The 21,960-nt window shown below is 45.8% G+C and overlaps 1 protein-coding gene across 3 annotated transcripts in view; it reads left to right on the forward strand.

Annotated features, from left to right (window-relative positions):
- COLGALT2 (collagen beta(1-O)galactosyltransferase 2) overlaps window positions 1–21,960 on the forward strand; it is an 86,672-nt gene that overhangs the window by 24,586 nt on the left and 40,126 nt on the right. For all 3 annotated transcript variants that reach the window (XM_075936774.2, XM_089780596.1, XM_075936772.2), the window contains exon 2: window positions 21,144–21,254. In XM_075936774.2, coding sequence (XP_075792889.2) covers window positions 21,241–21,254 — 14 coding nt within the window. In that variant the 5' untranslated portion in view covers window positions 21,144–21,240. The remainder of the gene's footprint in view (window positions 1–21,143; window positions 21,255–21,960) is intronic.

A 21,960-nucleotide genomic window follows, 5' to 3' on the forward strand; every position in this document is an offset into this window, starting at 1 on the left:
AGGCCATGCTGTGCAAAGAGAATGTGGAGTGTCTTTCTCCTTTTCAGTCGGGGGCCACATCCGTGAGGGGGGAGGTTGTTGTGGGTTTTTTTTTTCTTCTCATTAATGTGCGGTCCCCAACTAATTTCTCTGTGGGTCAGTGGCTGTCGCCCCAAAAAAGGATCCCCACCCTGGTCTAAAGGATGAACTGCTCGCCTGAATGGCACTGAAATAGCTATGTGGTGGGACATGAAAGAATGATGAGCCGAGTCTGAGTGTCCTGGAGGAGAACTGCTGTGCTGGCATCCTCCAAAATGCACGTGCTCCTGTCCTGTGATGATTTGTGGGATTCTAGTTGATATTATGAAGTTGTTACTATGAAAATTGTTTTATCGTGAATGCTGATATTTCTGTGTATGCACCATGATCGGCAAGCCTGAAACCATGTCTCTACCAGGCTGGTAGGATTGTCTGCATCTGAATTAATCTCACCTGGAAGGAGCCACAGAGTGACTATAGTCTGTTAGTGGTAGAAATGTAGCAGTGTTAGTCTGGTGCAGCTGAAACAAAAAGCAAGACTGTGTAGCACTTTAGAGACTAACAAGATGGTTTAATAGGTGATGAGCTTTCATGGGCCAGACCCACTTCCTCAGATCAAACTTTGATCTGAGGAAGTGGGTCTGGCCCACGAAAGCTCATCACCTATTAAACCATCTTGTTAGTCTTTAAAGTGCTACACAGTCCTGTGTTTTGTATTCTATTAGAAATCAGTTCTCTCTACTGTCCCTTTGCAAGGGCGCATGTTAGGGAGAATGGAAAATCCCCAGGACAGCACGCTATTGATGTTAGCTTTTAAAACCACAGAAGGGAAGACTTGAAGGGAGAGGCACAGGAAGCTTGGACAGGAGACGGGGTAAGGGATGGATTGGCCAGGGTTGGAGCAGAGCTGTAGGAGGAAGGTTTCATGTTTGAGCCCAAGCTGTGCACTGCAGCAGATGGACACTAGGTGGCCCCAGAGGGCCCAGCTCCAACCCCCTTTCCCCCCCACAAAAAAAAACTCACAACAAACTCAACCAGCCACTACTGAGGAATACGTGGCTATGCAGGGACACATTTGCTGGTACTCTCCACAGGTCCAGACTTTGGGGTCACATATATGTGGAACCTTAGGCACACAATGTAATTCAATGAACTCTCCTTCCAGATATAAGAAATAACAATGGGACCTAATTAGTGTGAACAGTGGGCACCCAGGGAATACATCCACTCGCAAGAGACAAGTCTACAATTACCATATGGCCAAGCAACCCGAGGAATAGGAGACGTGTATTAGGGCTTACGGCTACAGAGTCAATGAGAGCTGGTCGGAATGGGTTAAGCAAGGGTTGAAAGAATAAAACTCCTAGGAGTCACAGAGTACAAACAGTTCATGCTGAAATGATCCACTTAGTGTAATGTTTTCCTCTGTGCTCCCAGGTGGTACATTCTGAGCTTTGAAAATCAAGTGACACTAATTGAAAACGCTTGCAGCCGAATTAATGAGTCCATTTTCCATCCATTTCTCCTTTGAATCTTGTAGGCAACTGCAGAGAGTAGGGATAGAAGGCTGTGTAGGGGGCAGCAGACTGACTGTCAGCTAAGAGGCACAAGTGTGACAGACAAGTTCATTGGTGAAGGAAATCAGTGGCAGAATCTGTTTTGTTTTCTAAATGTATTTATTTATGTAACAAGTCCCTCTTGAGGGCATTCTCTCTCTCAGCATGCTACACAATATGGATTAGAGCTGTGAATGGGTTTTGAGTGGAAAGCAGCCTGATCTCTTCCTGTGAGTCTATATAAAATGGTTCTCATTGCGTTCAGTAGGCAATGTGACTGTCACGTGTTGGTTGTTCCTTTACCGTCTCCAGAGGGATGATACCTACGGAGCAGCTGAAATGATAAGAACATTTAGAACAAATAAAAGGGGATACTCATTGATAGTTTGCATAGCTACCTGTGGAACTGTCCGCTGCTGGACAACATATATTCTAATACGGGACCTGGATTGTTTTGAAAAGGACTGGGTAACTTTCTAACAGCTGATACCATTTGTTAGTGTGGAAGCTGAGAAGGGGAACCAAACCTCATGCTCCAAGCTGATCTCCATTGGGTATCAGGAAGGAATTTTCTCTTCATAGACCATTTGAGTATGTGTTGTTAGCTGCTTTGGCCTTTCTCTGAAATATCAGGTATTGGCTGCAGCTGGTGGCAGCAGTGTAGACTAGATGGGGCAATCGTAAATCCTAGCTGAACCTATTTAGTCTGCTACCTTCCTTGTAATGCAAGTATGGAGCCCTGCCTTTGGGCCTGATACTCTAACTCTTACTTAGACAAAACTGGGGTGAAAGAAGGCTGCAATATTGGGGCTCCTAGTGGTGGTTATAGTACTCTCTGTATCTCAGCAACAACATTCAGGATTTCTTCTCACTTGTCTAATCTGTTCAGCTGGGGCCTATTCCGACAGATCTCACAGCCCTTGCTGTCCCCAAACAGTGATTTCTTTCATGAGGAAGAAATGCAGAGTCATATTTGTGAATGCAAATGGGTAAGAGAGCTTATTTACAGTGCAGGGTCCACCAACCAGGTTTCTTCCAACAGCTGCACCACAGCAATACATACAGAACTGTGAATGGCAGACAGCACACAGACAGGCATACTGTGCCAACAGAAATGGTGTGAGAATCCTGATCTAATCTGCCAATGACCAGGGATGCATAGTTGAGGTTTTACCTGCTTTCCATGGGCCAGATCTTGTGAAGGGCCAAACATTTCCTGCCCTCCTCCCCACTGATCAGTTCTGCGCCTCCCAGGGTCAGGTCCTTGTCTGGAGCGTAGCAGCAGACATACAAAGATTTGCAGTATTCCTGAAACCTCCTCAGTCCCCAGGACACCCAAGATGATCTGTAGTCTCTTGGAAGCGGATACAAATTCTGCTATTGACATAAGTGGGAGTAAGATTCAGTCCCTGAGAGATGTTCTCATTAATGGGGAAATGGGCCTGAGTGAAAATCTGGATCCAGACATTCCTGAACTTGGAACTGAATCCAAATTGTGCAACTTGGGCCCATCGTTAGCTTTCGCATCCAGTTTCTGTCTAGTGGCAGATTAGACCAGGAGGTTACCCCTTTCTGTGAGTGGTGTTCCTGTGTGTCTGGGTGATAGCTCTCTTGTTGTGCAGTAAATGGAAGAAGTCTTTCAAGCCCCTGCGGGCCAGAGTTGGTGTAAAAGCACAAAGCCCCCATGCAGATGGCTCTGGCTTCCCAGGAATCCTCGTCCATTCTCTGGGATTGTGGGCAAGCCCTATATAACTGTTCCATGGGGGAGCAAATCCCCACTCTCCCATTACATAACTAGAGGGGACTAATGAGCATCCTTTCAGAGCACTGACATTTCTTCTCCCATGGCTTTTATCACCTTCTATAGTTTTTAGAGGGCTGTTCCTAGCCTTTCTGTACAGAGGCCTCTTTGAACCAAGCCTGGAGGGAAGAGACACTTCCACCTCTTTCTTTCTGATCTCCAGGGTGGAGTTAACAAGCCACACCCACCACAGCGAATGAGTAGGATATAGTCAGCTCTAGAGCTGGGTGAATTTTTTTTGTCTGTAAATAGCAAATTAGCTGAAAAATGCACCAGAGCTATTTGCAGAAAAAAATCAGCAGTGTCTAAATCTCTTGTTTTGACCCTTGCTTGGAATCAACATTTTCCTAGTAGCCTTAACGCTCCTTTCCTGTCACCTGCTGGGAGAGGAGCCCCTCCTCTTCTGTACACCCCATTTGGTGGACCAGTTAAAGGTATGGAATGTGGTGGAGTACTTGGTATTGTGAATGAGAATGACAGATAGTTTCAAAAGGGCCATGCTCCAGCTAATAATGACTCTTTAAACCAGCCAGAATTATCTTCACTGTGCTCTGGGGAAGCCATGCAGCCTTTTCAAGCCTGTTGGTTTTCTCCTCCCAACCTCCACCGGTTCATTTATCTGAACGGTCGGGGCTGCCTGCTCCATATGGACATAAATGCAAACCTGAAACCCAGCAGATAGTATTCTGCAGGCTGCTCCATGATGAAGGGCATATTGGAAGCTTGACAAGTGTTAAAGTCGGAGATGCTGGACTGGAAGATGCCTCCGGGCGACTATTCCCAGCTTTGGAATGCTCTCTGTAAAATGCTATTTACTCTCTTTTCTACAGACCCCAGTGCACCTGGAGTAGTCAGGCAAACAGCAGCATGCTGGCTGCTAAGTCTGGAGGGCTTAAAAGCTGCTTTTCTATGAGTAGGTTGTTTGCGGTGCTCCTCCGCCTGCCACAGTGACAAAATATTCATTGGCTGATTTTGGGAGAAGCCAGGGGTTTGGCAGAAAATCCCCACTGACTCTGGGGTTGACTGTTTAAGCACCTCCTGTTTAAAAACTAGCAGTGCCTTGTCTCCACAACAGTGGTCTAGCAGGATAGTTCTATATCTCCATTTGCCCCACTACCTAGTGCCTCTTGGGTCAGTTTTGTTCGTTCATCTGTGGATGTACTTGCTCTTGCAAAGTACTCTCTAGCTGACTGCAGCTAATGCTTTGGAAAAAGCATGCTACTTATTTGTAAGGCGTCTGCACGAGACCAGAAAGCTGCTGATGCCTCAGATAAATGAAACAAACTCCCTTCCTATGTACCTGGTCATATATAAAAAGTCCCTTATCAGGCATTAATTAAAGTCTCAGCACGTTTGTTACATCCAGGACATACCTGAGTTCTGGAAAGAAAGCAGAAAGCGAAAACATTTCCCATGCAGACCCTCGCTTTGTTACCCCCTTGTCCTCACCGTGGGAAGCACAATTTACTGCATGCTCTTGCATTCCTTTCCTTCACATTGGAGTCTGACGTAACTCTCGCCTCGAGGTGCTATGTTTGCTTTGTCTTCTGGAATCAGAACGTACCACCCTGTCCATTCCTTTACTCCTCCAGCTCTGAGGGATCCAGATGTTATTCCTGGCTTCTTCGAGGCCATATGCAGTTGCCATTGTTGTCTGTTAGACATCAGGAAGAATCTTTTGATAGTTATTATAGATCAGCAACATGTTTTCCTTTGGTAGGCTTATTTGTTCAGTCTAAAAAACCCCACTCATGTCCTGTAAATCATGGCATTGCCATTAACATCAATACCCTCCTGATTTACACGCACTGAGGAACTGGTTCCATGGATTCTTAACTTAAGGGTGGGCAATAATTTTTTGCCGGGGGCCACTTCGGAAATTTTTGAAGTGGCCCTGGGCAGCACAGGAAGGGGTGGGGCATTGAGCAGAAGGGGCAGTGCCAAGATATTTCTGGATTTCTTACCCCCCAGACAATGATTAGGGAGCCTTTGCCACCACCCCATGTTCCCCCAAGGTGCCCATGCCCCTGGCTTGGGAGGAGACTTCCCTCACTTCCCTGCCCCTAAGCCGCTCTCCCCCCCCTCCCGTGCGAGCAGCGCGCGGCGCTTCAAAGCACCACGTGCTCCTGGCAGGGCGGGAGGAAGCTTCATGTGCTCCCCCGCCTCCAAGACGATTAGGACCTGGGGGCAGGAGAGCGCACGAAGTCTTCTCCGCTCTCACCCCCGCCCTGCGAGCAGCGCGCAGCGCTTCAAAGCGCCTCATGCTCCTGGCAGGGCTGGAGGAGACTTCGCATGCTCCCCTGCCCCTGCCCTTAATTGGCCTGTGGGGGGGGGGGGGGGGAGCGGCACAGCCTCCGCGGGCCGGATCCACCCTTTTGCCCACCGCTGTCTTAAGTGAACCAAACCTTTTGTTATTAATAACAACATTACTTATTAAAACTGAATTTTAAAATAATTTATTTTCCCTCATTAAGTTGTTTATTTACTTGATTTTCCCAAATCAACAAAAAACACTTTAAATGTTGCTTGGAGTCAGTTTCTTAATTCTGTAATATTTGAATTACAAGCTATAGTGTATGTGATTTCTTAAAATTATTTTTAATGCAGGGTAGCCTATGAGATTAAGTTATAATAGAAAGTAAAACAGTTCAAAAATCAAAACCATTTGAAAGACTATTTTGCCTAGAGCAGGGGTGGGGAACCTCAGGCCCGGGGGCTGGATGTAGCCCCCAGCTTGCCTGGATCTGGCCCCCCGAGGCTCAGCACCAGGAAGCCTGCGCTGGCGCTCCAGCCCCTTTGCTGCTCACCTGCAGGAATGGAGCATACAAAATCTACTAGCCTCCCCCCTAGGCTCCAGTGTGCAAGGGGAATGTGAGGAGTGTCTTTCTCCTTCTACGTTGGGGCGTCTTACTTTGCTTCTCACTTGTGTGCAGCTCCCGACAGACTTTTTTGTGGGTCAGCAGCCCCCCGACCCATAAAAGTTTCTCCACCGCTGACCTAGAGAGACTCTCAAAAGTCTTGGTGAAAATTTCAGCGTACACAAAGCTCAGCTAATTGCATACAGAAAATGCCATTGTTAAAATTGACATGAAGATAATCCTATTCAGGAACAGTTCAGTGTCTCAAAAGATGACATAGCTGCTGAGTCAGTATTGAAGCCAGTATCCCTATTGCCTGCATTATTTTTTTTATTTTAGAACCAAGAAAAAGTTTTGCAAAATAATAAGCACAAGTACAAAGCTTTTGATGTTTAACCTAAAGTAGAAAAGAAACAAAAGAGGAACAGACAACAAAGGGCAGCAAATTTTGCTGCAGACAAGAACTACTTCCCTACCCTACAACCCATCACCATCTAGAATGTTTTGCGTGTGGGAATGTAATTGTTTCACTTTCTTCAGAGTAACATATAATTATGCTATATATTATGAGAATCTGAAAGTTTCTCAGAGCAATTAAATGTCAAGTAGGTGTGATCCAAAGCATTGGGCGGTTTCCCATGGATTTCCACAGGTTTTGGATTAGGTGCAACATATGGCGATTAGAAACTTGAATGAAGTTTTCTAGATTTTTCTGAGCACCTGTTAATATTTTAGGGAGAAATTTCTAGTGAAAATGAATGGGAGTTGGATGCCTAATTTACAAAGTCCAAAGAATTTGAGGCAGGAGCTGTTCAATTTCCAGAAATACCTTTTCAGGGTCCTCACATTTCTTCTTGCCTATTTCCTCTTGATTATTCATCTGAGCAGTTTTACAGTGTCTCATTTAGACATTGAAGGAAACAAACCATTCCTTAAGAGTTCTGTTAAAGGAAGCTATTGACTTAACTGATTCAGAGGTCAGCAAAAGCCCCAGACACTTAAATGTGATTGACTTAATTCTCATGAATCATCCTTATGAAGTCAAGCATTCATATAAGTGTCCTCAGGCCCAGCGTCAAGTTTTAGCTGCATGTTGAGTGGTCTCTAGTATTGAGGCAGCTTGTGGAGTCCGTGGGGAGGACTGGAATAGAAGGGAAGGAGCCTGGAGTGAAATGGCTGAGATCCCCATGGTTGAGTGCCAATTGGGGATTCCTTGTATGCAAAGGGAATCCATAGGGGGCCAGTTTTTGGCCTCCAGTGCACGACAGACGTGAGGGGAGGATCAGAGGATATGGAAGGGCAAACTGTGGGATACCGATGCCATTGTTATGTTTGTTTCTCATGTGACCGGTGCCTATGAAGCTTAACGACATTGAATACGTTGGCCTGGATCTATTAATAAATGCAGATCTTTGATACTTAAGTACTCTGCAAAATGTATTGGACCCCCAGCAAGAGCATCCAGAGGGCAGGCTCCAGAGAGCCCTGTCTGCAGCAGAAACAGGTTGCAGCACAGAGACTGAAGGATTTGAGGACGCCACAATGGGGCCCCTCAAACCAGCTCTGTGTGGTGTCCGTCTGCAACAGAATTTGTGTGTTGGGCAGGAGATGAGACAGCGCCGTTGGCTCTAGAGCAGGTGCACAATGCCTGCAGTGGCTGTTTGAGATGTGGATGGTGTTACTATATTCAGCTATTCTTCATTGTGGATTAAGGTGTTATTTTTCCACTTCTACGCTGAGGAGATGGCTCTTAGGGAGCCAGTTAATCTCGTCTTTTCCTCTAGATCAAGCCTAGCCACAGAGGCACCTCCTGCTATGATAGAAGAGAAAGCGCCAAAAGTATCTGAGAGTTTTCCCCCCTTGTGCCAAAACAGTGACCCTCTTGTGCATTTCAATACATGAATCCTGCTTGCCTCTGTTCACAAGGTTGCTTAAGTTTCTACATTTTGCTGCTGCTAATGAAATACACCAGCTACAAGCAGCTGAAGAACATGAAAAGTGGCTTATTGAAGAATCGAACGTGTTGCATTCCAATTCTGTGAGGTTACACTCCTGTACTGCTGCCCAGCCTGAGGCGTGTGTCTGTCCTCGCTGGCCCAAAGCACTAGCAGTCCCTCATTCACACAATTCCCTATGATTTACCTGAGACCCAAACTCTCTCTACTTCAGGATTATGCGGAGACCTGGGAGGGATATACTTAGAGATGAAGTGTTAAAATGAAAACCCAGCTCAGCATTATGGCCTTAATTCAGCACAACACTCAAGTCCATGTGAAAAGTTAAGCACGTGTTTACATCTCATGACTGCGCTGGAATTTACGCAGACACTGAAGTGTTTTGTTGAATTGGAGCTCGGAAATAATAGGTTCTGTGAAATCCACTGGCATTACCTGGCTAGCTGGATGTATCCCATAATGCATCACTTTCTTTGACACCATAGACAGCCGTGGCGCTAATGGTATCTGTAACTTTGCAGAAGAATGGGTTCTGGGCAGTCTTAGCAAACCAGGAAGGAATGCTGGAATTCCCAAAGATCCAAGTGAATTTAAAAGGAGATGAATTCTTCTTTACCTGAGTTTCCTCCACAGCCTGGTGAGTAAGGGCATTCAGCCCACAGTGCTGGACTTCATTCACTTTTTCTTGCTGTTCACCATTTCTGCCTTGACAGGGGCAGTGAACATCACTTGACTTGCTGCATTGGTAGGTACACCAATACTTCAGCTACTGTGGGGAGAGCAGAGGAGTTGTAAATAAAATGATCAAATGTTGATCAATTACTTCTCCCTAATGGGCAAGGATGGTTTTGTAGCTGAAGTAAAGGGCTGGGAATCAGGAGAACTGGATTCTACTCCCAACCCTGCCACAGAGTTCTTGTGAGACACCATGTAAATAACATAACCTCTCTGGGCTTTGGTTTCCCATGTGTAAACCTCATTTAGGTGCAGTTAGAGTTACTATTTGGATACTGTGCTGAGACCCATCGCTAGAAGGTGGTACAGCAGTGATATTCCTGAAAAATGTGCATGACTCTGTCCACTAACTTACAGTGGTTGCTTCCTGTTAATTTCTGCTTGTGCATGTAAAAGTCCTCTGTCCCTGGTTTCAGACGTTTTCACCATGTCTGATATTTCTTCCTTTGGGAGCCAGAAATTCTCTTCTAGCATCTTTCCACTTGATAGTGTCCTAGGCAAGATTCATCTTTGGTTTGAAGGAAGATGGCAGTTGTTTGGGGTTTTTTTAAATGGCTTTCTAATTCTAGCAGCCATCACTGTCCCCTAATGAAAAAGCAGCAACAAATGACTTGTCTGTTCTTTATTTACCACTTGTTACGGGAATTCTAAAGCCAAATTCATATTTGGCTCACATTAGGACTCCGTTGCTTTTTTTGGTTACTTTTGGGATGACTCAACTTACACCAGAAATAAACACAGTGATTAATAAGGACAGCATGTCAGCCACTGGGCCTGTGTTATGGTGGAGTTATTCCTCACTGAAAAAGATGAATCAGACCCTCCATAAAAGCTCTGGCTGTATAATCCAAAGTGTTTGGAGGCCTCCTCTGCTTGAATAGGTCATATGCAGCAGAAGCCACCTACCTCCTGTACCTACACTTTTAGTTTATCTGACACTATTAAAAATCTTTATCTGTTGCCAATAACACTGGAGATTATTAATGCTGAAATCATGTTTAAAATCAAATGTATTTTTCATTAGCAACACCTATATTAGCATTTTATACTTCGCTGCAGTTGGTTGACAGCAAGCCACTTGCTTTGCCGCAGTCACTGGTAAAATTCTTTGGCCTCTGTTATGCAGCAGCTCGAACTAGATGATCAAAATGGTCTTTTCTGCCTTAAAATATATAAATCCATGGGACTGCTCCAGTGTCCATGGAAGTCAATAGAAAGACTCCCATTGACTCCAGTGGGATTTAGATCACACAGTTAGTGGCTCCTGGTTCTCCTGTATTTTAATGCAGTGAAGGACAGTGATTAAATGGAATAAACACCTCGCTTTGGTTTAACAGTTGGCTTGAATAGACTCATTTAACATTTCTGTTGCTGTCAAGCTTTATAAAATCCTTCCCCTTCCTCCAGAATCGCAGAGTCTCTACCATGGTGGACTCCATCCCATGGAGATGCTATAGGCCCCCTATACCACTTCAACTGCTGCCCTCTGTTACATCGATTCTGCTGCTGGAAGGTATTTTGCACCCATTCGGGAGTGGCAGGTTTTGTCCCGTATGCTTTCTATGCACACTTGTGCCAAGTGGCTTACACAAATCTGCACCCCCAGTGAATGGAGGGAAAATTGCATGCTCAACTCCAGAAGCAGTTTAGGTGACTGGACATCGATATATCCCTTTGCTCCTGGAATTACCTGTTTTGTGTGTGGTGTAGGACATTTCTTCAGTCACATACACAATATGTAAAGACAAGGGAGTTGTGCATGACATTTGTTGGCTAATTTGGGCGAGTGAATTTAACTATTTGCCTCAGAGTTTTCTCTTGATTAGATCAGAGAATGGAGAGCAGTGGTTCTCATCCTGTTTGACATCGGAGGCTGCTTATGGGGGCCACAGTGTCTTATGTGGGCCACATCCAATACTATCTGTATGGCCCTGAGGATGTCACATGGGCTGCAGCTCTGTGCTGACTGGGCCACAGGTTGAAAACCATTAATATAGAGAGAGATTTCAAAAGGGAGCCTTGCTGAGTGCCCTGCTGCAAACAAGAAGGACTCTATATATATTCAACAGCTAACCGTGCCATGAACACTTCATCCCTGGCTCACTCTGTTAGGGCATTAGAATCACAGAATACTAGAACTAGAAGGGACCTTAAGAGATTGTCAAGTCTAGTCCCCTGCCCTCATAGCAGGGCCAAGCACCTTCTAGATTATCTTTGATAGATGTCTGTTTAACTTGCTCTGAAAAAGCTCCAGAGATGGAGATTCCATAACTTCCCTAGGCAATTTATTCCAGTGTAACCGTCCTGACAGTTAGGAAGTTTTTCCTAATGTCCAACCTAAACTTCCCTTGTTGCAGTTTAAGCCCATTGCTTCTTGTCTTACCATCAGAGGCCAAGGGGAACAATTTTTTTCAGCCTTCCTTCATAGGTCATGTTCTCTAGACTTTTAATCATTCTTGTTGCTCTTCTCTGGACCCTCTCCAATTTCTCCACATCCTTCTTGAAATGCGGTGCCCAGAACTGGACACAATACTCCGAGGTCTAACTAGCGCAGAGTAGAGTGGAAGAATGACTTCTCGTGTCTTGCTCACAACACTCCTGCTAATACATCCCAGAATCATGTTTACTTTTTTTGCAATAGTGTCACGCTGTTGACTCATGTTTAGCTTGTGGTCTACTATGACCCCTAGATCCCGTTCTGCCGTACTCCTTCCTAGACAGTCACTTCCCATTCTGTATGTGTGGAACTGATTGTTCCTTCCTAAGTGGAGCACTTTGCATTTGTCCTTATTAGACTTCATCCTGTTTACCTCAGACCATTTCTCCAGTTTGTCCAGATCATTTTGAATTATGACCCTATCCTCCAAAGCACTTGGAAACCCTCCCAGCTTGGTATTATCTGTAAACTTAATGAGTGTATTCTCAGGCCCGGCCTTTGGGCAAGGCAAGCGAGGTGGTCGCCTTGGGCCCCATACATTCAGAGTCCCATGCTGCCCAGCTCCTGGCCCTGCCAATCCGGCCAGGATCTGCGGGGCCGTGCGGCTCAGCATGCTGTCTTGGGCCCACACACTCTTTGGCCAGGCCTGCATACTCTCTATGCCCTCCTCTAAATCGTTGATGAAGATATTGAACAGAACTGGTCCCAAAATAGCCCCCCTGTGGAACTCCACTGGTTATGCCCTTCCAGCATGACTGTGAACCATTATAACTGCTCTCTGAGAACGGTTATCCAGCCAGTTATGCACCCACCTTATAGTAGCCCCATCTAGGTTGTATTTCCCTAGTTTATTGATGATAATAATGTGATGCGAGACTGTATCAAATGCTTTGCTAAAGCCTAGGTATGCTACACCCACTGCTTCTCCCTTATCCACAAGACTTGTTTATCCTATCAGAGAAAGTTATCAGATTGGGTTGACATGATTTGTTCTTTACAAATGCATGCAGGCTGTGACTTATCACCTTATTATATTCCAGATGTTTGCAGATGAATTTCTTAATTACTTGCTCCATTATCTTCCCTGGCACAGAAGTTAAGATGACTGGTCTGTAGTTTCTTGGGTTGTTCTTATTTCCCTTTTTATGGATGAGCACTATATTGCCCTTTTCTAGTCTTCTGGAATCTCTTCCAACTTCCATGACTTTTTGAAGTCACCTCCAGTATCAGCTCCTTGAGTATTCTAGGATGCGTTTCATCAGGCCCTTTTGACTTGCAGACGTCTAACTTTTCTCAGTAATTTTTGACTTGTTCCTTTTTTTTATTTTAACTTCTAAACCTACCCCATTTCCACTAGCATTCACTGTGTTAGGAATCCCGTCACCATGAAAAGATGGTCGAGTGAAGCCTTTCTATCGATGGCATGATTGTTGTTAGCGTCTCATTATGGGTCTGATGTCAACTCCATAGAATTAAGTGGAGGCTTTTTGTTGGCTATAATGGACTTTGGATACAGTTCTAAGGTCTCAGCCCTAGTGGTCTTGCAATGAATAGTAAAATGCCAGTTGATTTAACTTGTGCTCCTGCAAAGTTAACCAGACCCTTGGTTAACTGTTCCACTGTTTGATCTTTATTGTAAAAGGGCTAACTAAGGACCTTTTAAGCATTCATGTAAAGAAAGAGGATCTGCACTTATTCTGTTTTGGAAAATCAATTGGCTAGAGTGGTTACTCTGCTTTTCTGTATATTTTAAAATTACAGCCTACACCATCAGTAAAAGCTCTTCCTTCTGCTCTATCCAGGTGAAGAGTTAGGGAATATTAAATGCCGTAGGAAAACTACTGCAGGCCATTTGTACTAGATTTTTCCACTGCATATGTTACAGTGGTGCATGGAAACTGGGAGGCTAAAAGGCACACGGTGTTCCTTCTGCGGGGGTTTCCTTTTCTGCATTGGTGAAAAACAGCAAAATATTGTCCTGTCCTCCTCCAACACCACACTTAAGGTAAATAAACTGTAAACAATTTGGGTATTCAAAATAGGCTGCTAAGGGAGTGAAAAGCTGGTGGAACTTTTTGTAACCTCATTTTTGTGCAGGGGAAGGGCAGAATTGCCAGAATTTAAATTAATACACACACATACGTGCACACACAAACAACTACGTTTAAACAGACATTAGGCTAAAAATACTGTGCAATTTACATAACAGAAATTTTCTTTACCTCTGTCAGTAATACATTAATTAAATCTGTGACTGATTTAAATGGCGTGCTTATTTTCGCTATGTGTTGTACTTAGGGGTTTTTTGGAAGGGAGGGAGGTTTTTTTTGGGGGGGGGGGGTGTTCAGTATTTTTGTTTCAACCATCTGGCAACCCTATTCACTGAACCTTTCTGTGAACCAAACCCAGGTTTGGGCTTTAAAATCTCTCGGTGCAAGGTTGAATGACCTGAATTAAGGGAAAGGGCACTCGCTGTGTTAAAGCTTCTACCCTTACTGACAAGCACAAGTGGAGCATGCTGCTGGAATGGAGGGAGTTGTCCGTCAGGTGCCTGACCAGACCTATTCCTGTGGTACCAACACTTGTGGGAGTTTTGCCACTGACTTCAATAAGCCTCATTGGGCTTGTTACTACTAAATCCTTGAGGGCTGAGCCAATCCCTTTGATGTCAGTGGGATCCTTAGGAAAGAGGAAGATGATAGTAAAGGGTTTTCCCCTTTGCTCTGCACTGTTACCCATTCTCATGAGACCCATGATCACATCTCCCAGTATTTCATGCTTTATTTCAAGCCCCAGCTCGTGGAGACATTTATGGTGGGAGAATTTTAGGGTACGGCTAGACTACACAGTCCCGGAAGAACTGTTCCATGTCTAGGGAATGCGTTTGCTCCTCCACTTTTTTTTGCAGAAGAGCAAACACGCTCTTTCGGAAGCCCTTGTATTCCTCTTTCCAGTAGGTGTGTGGGTTACATAAACAGGCTTCCAAAAGGGGTTTTCCCCCCCAACATTTGGCCCAGTCTAGATGGGCCAAATATCAGAAAAGCCTCTTCTGACAAAAGAATCGGAAAAAGCTACGCAAAATGCGGAGCGCATTTTGTGTAGCTTTTTCCGAAAAAAAGATGTAGTCTAGCCATACTGTTAGTGTTATGGTTTGGGGAACAGTCCAGACCAGTATGGGGTTGTCACCGCTTGCCCTGCAACCTGGGGGTCTTACAATATTTTGTTGCTCTCGTGTTGCCAGTCTGGCACAACCTATGAGCATGCAGGTCACACTGCAAAGAGTCCATGTGCTAGACAGCCCTGGTTCAGCAGCTCTCACCCCAGCTGCCTCTCTACGGCTCCACAGCCCCACTTGGCCTTCCATTAGCCTTGGTTACAACCAGCACAGGGACCTCAACATACTCCCAGGCCTGCATTCCCCCCAACCACATGCTCTGCCATGTCTAGCCCTCTCCTAGAAAGCTCAGAGAAAGAATAAGGCTCTAAAGAGACAAAAGCATATCACAGTTTAACAATCTAACTGAAGTAAATAACCCCTTCCAGTTAAACACAGAATTGAGATTATTTATAGTGAATATGAAATGAATTTATTAAAAATAGGAGATAGGTGGAATGATGCCAGGTAAAAGGAATAAAGTTAGAAGGCATTACAAGCAAATAAAAGTGAAAAGAGAAATCTAAAAATCTAAAACGTAATTTGGCAAAGTACAGGCTTTATTCAAGATACTTTCTCACCTATATTCAGTTTCTGGAGGCATCAGCCTTCCTTTCTTCTTGGTTGCAGGACTAATCATTCTCAGCTAGCAAGAGCTCTGTTCCTTTGTCTGTCTAGTGATGGATGCCAAAGATGGCTTCTGAGTTAAACAAACTTGTTTCAAGAGGCAGGATGACCTCCTACTGTTTTTGTCTTTGTGGGGCGTTCCATCCCACCTCTGACTTCTGTGTAAATGGAGTTTCCATTCTTTCTGGTTACTCCTTGCTTAATTTCACTAGAGACTTCCCTCCAGTCTGAGGGAAATCCTGTTTCTCCTCTTGGTTGGTTGCAGACTAGAAACTTAATCCATATTTCCTCATATAGTGTTAATACCTACATTTCACAGTGATATTAACTACCCGTGTGTCATAGGATTTCTGAAAAGACCTCACTCTATAGTCTACTACTATACTTTTTAAATATAACCAATTGTATGCAACTAGTTGGTTCAATTGCTTATCATTTCAGAACCAGAACCCCCATCTTTATAGACCAGTAAAACTTTTAAAATAGATTTTTCTGATGATTTCCCCTCAAAGTAAAATGTATTCAGCTGTGAGGAAGGTAATGTGGAGTCTGGTGGTCAAGGATGTGCCAAGTCCTTTCTTCACTAATTTGTTGGCTATGAGCTCTGTTTACCTAATAGTAAAAATGGACTTTCATTGCCTGAAGACCAGGATGGTCAGAGAATCAAATGCACATTCAGTTGTCTAGGGCAGATAACTCTCCTTGACATGCTTGGTTTATACACACTTTATTAATAATTTCAGTATATCGCCATAACTCTTAATACATGCTGTGTCTATATGTCAGCCAAGAATATTAATGATCAGCGAGTTGTTAGTTTCAGGCATATTTTGTGGAAAGATTGTTCAGGAGTTTGTAAGGTATGAATGAGTGATGCTTATCATCATACTCAAATTACTGTCTTTTTAAATGAACATTTTTAGCCGTCACAGTTGCAGCGAAAATCAGAGTGCCCCCTGGAGGCTGAGAAACAAGAACAACTTCCTTATTTTTTTTAAGCATCTCATGACTCATCAGCCAAGCTCATGATTTTGGAGGGCTCAAATCTGGGGCTGGCAGTATGGCATATGCTAATTATCAGGGCTCAACAAATTATAGAAAACCCTACTTGCCAGACAAAAAAGGGACTTGCCACCCCCACTGTGTGACTCCCACCACTCAGGTGCGCGCCACCTGGAGAATGGGATGACCAGGACGGCATGTTTGCTTCTGTGACGGGGCAGGGCTGCTCCGCAGTGGCGAGGATGACCCACCCTGCACTTCAGCGGCACCGACCCCTGTGCTGCATGGGAGCGTGGTGTTCTGACAGTGGTCTGCGCTGCTTGCTCCCATGTGGTTGCCCTGCTGAGCGGCGTGCAGTGGGGGGGCCGAGTCCTGGGACAGTGGGAGGTGGGGCCGCATGTGGGCTTAGGGTGGGGCCAGAGTGTGCGTGCGTCCCTGACGTCGGGGGTGGGAGGGGGAGGTGCCGGCGGAAGAGAGTGCCGCATTCAAAAGGGGAGCAGAGGAGAGCAGAAGAGAGGAGGGAGGCGACAGGGGAGAAGGGAGAACAGAGGAGTGAGCTAGAAGACGGCGGTGGGCGGAGGAATGAAGGGTGAGAGTGGAGGAGAGGAACGGGAGACGGAGGATGTCAGAGAAGGCAGGAGGGAGACGGGGAGTGGAGCAGAGAGCAGAGGGGGGCAGAGGACTGTCGGTCCCCGCAATACGCGAAGTTCGAAAGGGATGCCGGAAAGAATGAGACCACAACTTGGGGTTACAAAAAGGGAAACTGATTTTATTTTAATGACTCCGACACCTAGTGACTCAGAACTCAGTCACATACGCAGGCGCCAAACAATCATCAGAACAAAAAAGAAGCAAATTACCAGACAAAATAAGACAATTCCCTGGGGCTTTTCTAAGTCACGATAATTCTCAATAATTGCCCAGGGGTTCGGAACAGTTGAATTAATACTGACATTGTTCATAAAGTTAACTACTTACACTATTTTATACAAGAGAACAGTCAAAAACCTTAACAACCACTATTCGTAAACTAACACAACGACTCTTTAACCCACTGTCACTTAACAGGCAACAAGGGTACTGAAATTAATCAGGATGGGGATAATGTCAGGGGAGGATGTTATACCAGTTCTGGAGACAGCAGGAACACAAGTACCAGCCACATGCTCATAAACTGTCTCCACGCGGGTCGACCAACTCGGAGTACGCTTAGTAAGACTCGAGAGCGGGGGGTGCAAGGCGTCTGGGTGATCAGGCCAGGCGTTCACACGATGCGATTCCCCACTCAGAGGGGGTTCGGCTGCCTGTTTTATTGCCTGGTCACTTAACACCTCATTGGCTGATCTTTGCCACAGTGGGTGGAGTAGCAGGCCTGACCACGAGTCAGCCCATTGGCTGATTTTTTTACTGCAGTGGGTGGAGCGAGCAGGGGGAGATAATTATTCTGCATTCCCTTATATGGAAAGCATTCTGCCTCACAGACAGAGCCCCCTATACCAGCCTTTTCAGGTGTAACAGGCTATGGCTCACCTGCGAAGGGCAGCCATTTTTGTTGTCCTGTCTCAGACAAGGACGTGAAAGGAGAAGTGGAGGTAGGAAGCAGCCCAGAGTGGAGCCGCTAAGTGCCAGTCGCCCTTCCCGCCACAGGGCAGCTCCGTCCTGTCACAGCTCACCAGCTGCCAAAATCTGCTCGCCACGGGCAAGTGGGAGAGCCAGTTTGTTGAGCCCTGCTAATTCTATGGCAATTTAAGTAAATCAAAGGATAGGGATGGCTAACATGGCCCAGTAAGTTCATCATCATGGGCCTAGGCCACTCTTCTTTCATACAGCAATGCAAGATGTGCAGACTACAGGTCCCAGCATGCAGTGCTCCATCACTAATGGAGCCGCTTAGCCTGAGCAATTGGATCAGGATGAGACATTGCATGCTGGGAACAATAGCTCCATTCCAGCATGGCCATATTAACCATGGAGTTGGGGGCTCTTGCCATTTGCTCCATGGGATGCAAATTTGGTGGAATATTTGGAAACTTGTTTTAATCCTGTGCTTGGGCAGTATCTGGGTGCCTCTGATTTAGGGTCTGTAGATACCTGTACAGTTTGATTTTGTTTTTACTACTTTACATCAGGAGGGGGAGTCTAACCACCATTCTTAATATAACCTTATGGTTGGTCGCTACTGAACTTGAATGAGGATTGTGTGCTGTAGACAGTGGGTGTGAAATTTTGAACTTTTAAGTCATTAATGAAACACCATTAAAAGCTGGAATCAGGGGCAACACCAGTTTGCCCAAGCAAATGCTATTTTTAAAAATGAAGCCATTTACTCAGTGTCAGTTTTCCAAAGAGGCTTTTTTAGCATGGAGTTGCCTTTCAGGATTAGTTTTTAAAATGTTGATAGTTTGAGCACAATGAAGGCTTCTGTACTATGGTATTCTCATAATCAGCCCTCTATTACTTGGATTTATCCCCGTACGACCGCAGAGCATTAAAGTAAATTAATCCAGGTTTGTTCAGACAGACCAAGAAGAGCATATGCTGTCTACCCATTGCCCTGTCCGTGTGCCTCAACGTGCTTCCATTGGGAACCATTTCTGTAGGGCAGAGTGTAGCCCATTCAGAGCACCACCGTAGATAGCCAATTAGGGAGCAAATGGCAGTGTTTTTGTGATGTGGACACTCTGTCCTCTTGGATTTAGACTGAGACCATCAGACTCCTTTCCTAGTGCCATGGAAAATAAACAACCTCTAAATTAGGATCTGAGAGCTTAAGTTAAAAGGCTCTGGATCTATTGCCAATCTGCAACTTACTGGATGTCCCATTCTCCCCTGAAAGGTGACTGTGGCAGAAGTCCATGTGATTATAGAAAAGCAGAGGTTATAAGGGAAATCCTGACACTCCTTTCATAATTCAGGGCACATGGCTGCCAGTAGATGGTTTGTTTATGCTGTGGTTGTCATAAAATAGTCAAGATTTCCCCACGTTTCCAAAGAGCAGTATTGGAGATGCCACAGTCCCTTCTTAGCCCAAGGACAGATGCATGCTGCTGTGCTAAGATATCCCAGTGTGGAAACAGTGGGTGAATGCTGCCTTTGAACGGGGTTAAGTGTAAACCGTTGTAAGAACAATAACAAACAAAAAGTTGGGAATGGCCTATTTTTGAAGGTCTAAACATGAAAAAGTGAAGGTGAGTCAAATTGCTCATCTCCGAGCATGTGCGATCCAAGGAATGCCTAACTGTGTTGTGTTTGAGAATTTATGGCTTACAAATGCCACTGGACAGACAGTTCTGGAGACTGAAATTCTTGTCTCAGTGAAGTCAGTGGCTAAACTCCCGTGGGAACAGGTGTTAGCCCTCGCCCAGTGGCTCCCAACCTTTTCCAGCATGTAGACCCCTTTTCAGTCTATTAACATTTTATGGCCTCCGCCCCAAACAGTATAGCTGTGCCTGCAGCCTCCATGTCCCTCAGCCTGTGCTGCTTCCTGAGCCGTGTCCCTCAGCCCTCTCGGGAAGCAGTGCGGGCTAAGGGACTTGCTGGCTGCCGGCAGGCTCCTCGCCAGCATGTTCTTCAACCTGGGTTATTCCCGCAGCTGAAGGACGTGCTGGCTGCGAGAGGCTCTGTACATTTATTTTAATTTCTATTTTAAACTTTCCTCAGACCCCCTACAGTACCATGGTCCGCGGACCACAGGTTGAGAACTGCTGCCATAGCCTATAGAATAGGTACAGCATATGCCCCAGCTATAGAGGCTTCCCTCTAGTGCCCTCTCTGCTGGTCCAAAAGAGATTCCACCAGCTTCCCTTCCATTTCACCTGTCAGACCGCAGGCGAGGGAGAACATTGATCTTGTGTCAGATCTCTTCAGAGAGCAGAGAGGCCCAGTCCTGCATCATGCTAGTGAATGGAAAAGCTACAATGAACTCTTCCGGGCCAGGATCAGATCCATAACAGAGCAGTTCACATGCTCACGTTCCTGAGCTGGCTACTGTGTGTCCCGTGAAACTCAGCCCAGTGAAATCCACACAACTGGACTCTTGCTTCCCCGCGGAGCCACGTCAATTACATGGACTCCATGTAGGAGCAGGAACCTGCCAGTGCGGCTCAGTGTGTGGCGTTACATTGACATTTTATTACACTAAGGAGCTGAACAAGTAGGACTTGAGTTTTCTATGTTGTGTTCCATGGGTGCTGGAACTAGAGGTATGTGGGGGGGGGGGGGGAAGAGGAGGAGGGGCTGCCACAGCCCCTGGCTTGAAGTGGTTCCCATCACATACAGGCTTTACAGTTGGATTGAGTGGCTCTCAAACCTACCCCCCCACACACACTGTATACATTGTACTAGCACCCCTGTCTCCTGCCAGTCCTCCTCAGGACCAGACTCTGCCTGGGTGCTGTGCTTCTGTACCTGTTGGGCTGGAAGTGGTCTGTCTCCCACCTAACTCTCCCTAGCCCCCTGGGCAAGTAGCTCTGGAGGGTCTCTCAGGGTCTGCAGTTAGACACCTTCTGACTCACCGAGCTCAGGCTGAGGAGCTGTTTTATTGTGGTGTAGACATTTGGGTTTGGGCTGCAACCTGAGCTTTGGGACCCTTCCACCTTGCAGGTTCCTAGCCCTAACGTAAATAGCTCTTTAGTCCAAGCCCCTTAGCCCAGGCCAGCGAGGTGCAGACATCCCTGACAGGTGCTGCACGCAAACTTCTGAGGGGATTCCTAAGCAGGGGTTGCACAGACTTGTGTGTCTGTTTCTTGCCAGGGTTTGGAACTTTACCCTCCCTCCCAGTGCAGGTTAGCTGAGCTCCTGGCAGGCCTAGTCTGTCCTGTGCTAGGGCAGTAGGAAAGTTACAGGGCTGCCAGCCAGCATACAGGTGCACTCTGCTCTTTATACACAGCGTATGCCTGCTCTTTTGGGGGCCTGTCTTTGGTGGGCTAAAATTTGGCCCAGCCTCTGCCTGCTGTTTAGATGCTCCATTAATGGGATTCTTTGTGCCCTTACGTCTCCAGGGCAGCCACTGACCACAACATTGATAACACCACGGAGATCCTCCGAGAGTGGCTGAAGAATGTGCAAAAACTGTATCACTATGTGGAGTGGCGGCCTATGGAGGAGCCTCAGTGAGTATCGTAGCCAGTGATTTCTTAAGATGTGTGGGGGTTTCAGTGTCAAGATTATAGACTGTGTTAATCTTTAAGCCAAAGGATGTAACAGAGATATGTTGCGTTAAATGACTGAAAAGATTGTTGCAGGATTTACACTTTGGTTCTTTAAGGCCCTGTGTCAGGGAAGCATTTAAGCAAGTCTTTAACTTCCATGGGACTGCTCCCGTGTTTAAAGTTTAGGACGTGGCCTGGTGGGGAGCTGTCAGCAGAAAGCAGTCCTGTTCAGCCACGTAGCATCTGAGCCTGCTTCTCAGACACCCAAAAATTCTCCCTGGAAGGTACAACGAATTTCAGGTTGGTTCCTTATTTTCCAGGACCCTGAGGGAATCCTGCTCCAATTCCCAGTCCTTGTCAAAATTCTCTTTCAAGCTTTAAATATTCAGCAATTTTCCATCCAGCGAATTAGTGCAAGCCCCAGGAAGGGAATATTGAGGGAAACTATCATTTACTTAAAGAGACTCTGTTGAGTTTAAAGAAGATCATAAGAATGTGAGGCAGGAAGGGACCTTGAGAGGTACTGAGGCAGGACCAAGTAAACCTAGATCATCCCTGGCTGGTGTTTGTCCAACCTGCTCTGCAAACTTTCTAATGGTGAGGATTCTAGAACCTCCTGTGGAAGCCCATGCCAGAGCCGAACTACCATTAGAAAGTTTTTCCTGAT

Source organism: Pelodiscus sinensis, chromosome 9 (assembly GCF_052426305.1).
Source record: "Pelodiscus sinensis isolate ZL-2025 chromosome 9, ASM5242630v1, whole genome shotgun sequence".
NCBI lineage: Eukaryota > Metazoa > Chordata > Testudines > Trionychidae > Pelodiscus > Pelodiscus sinensis.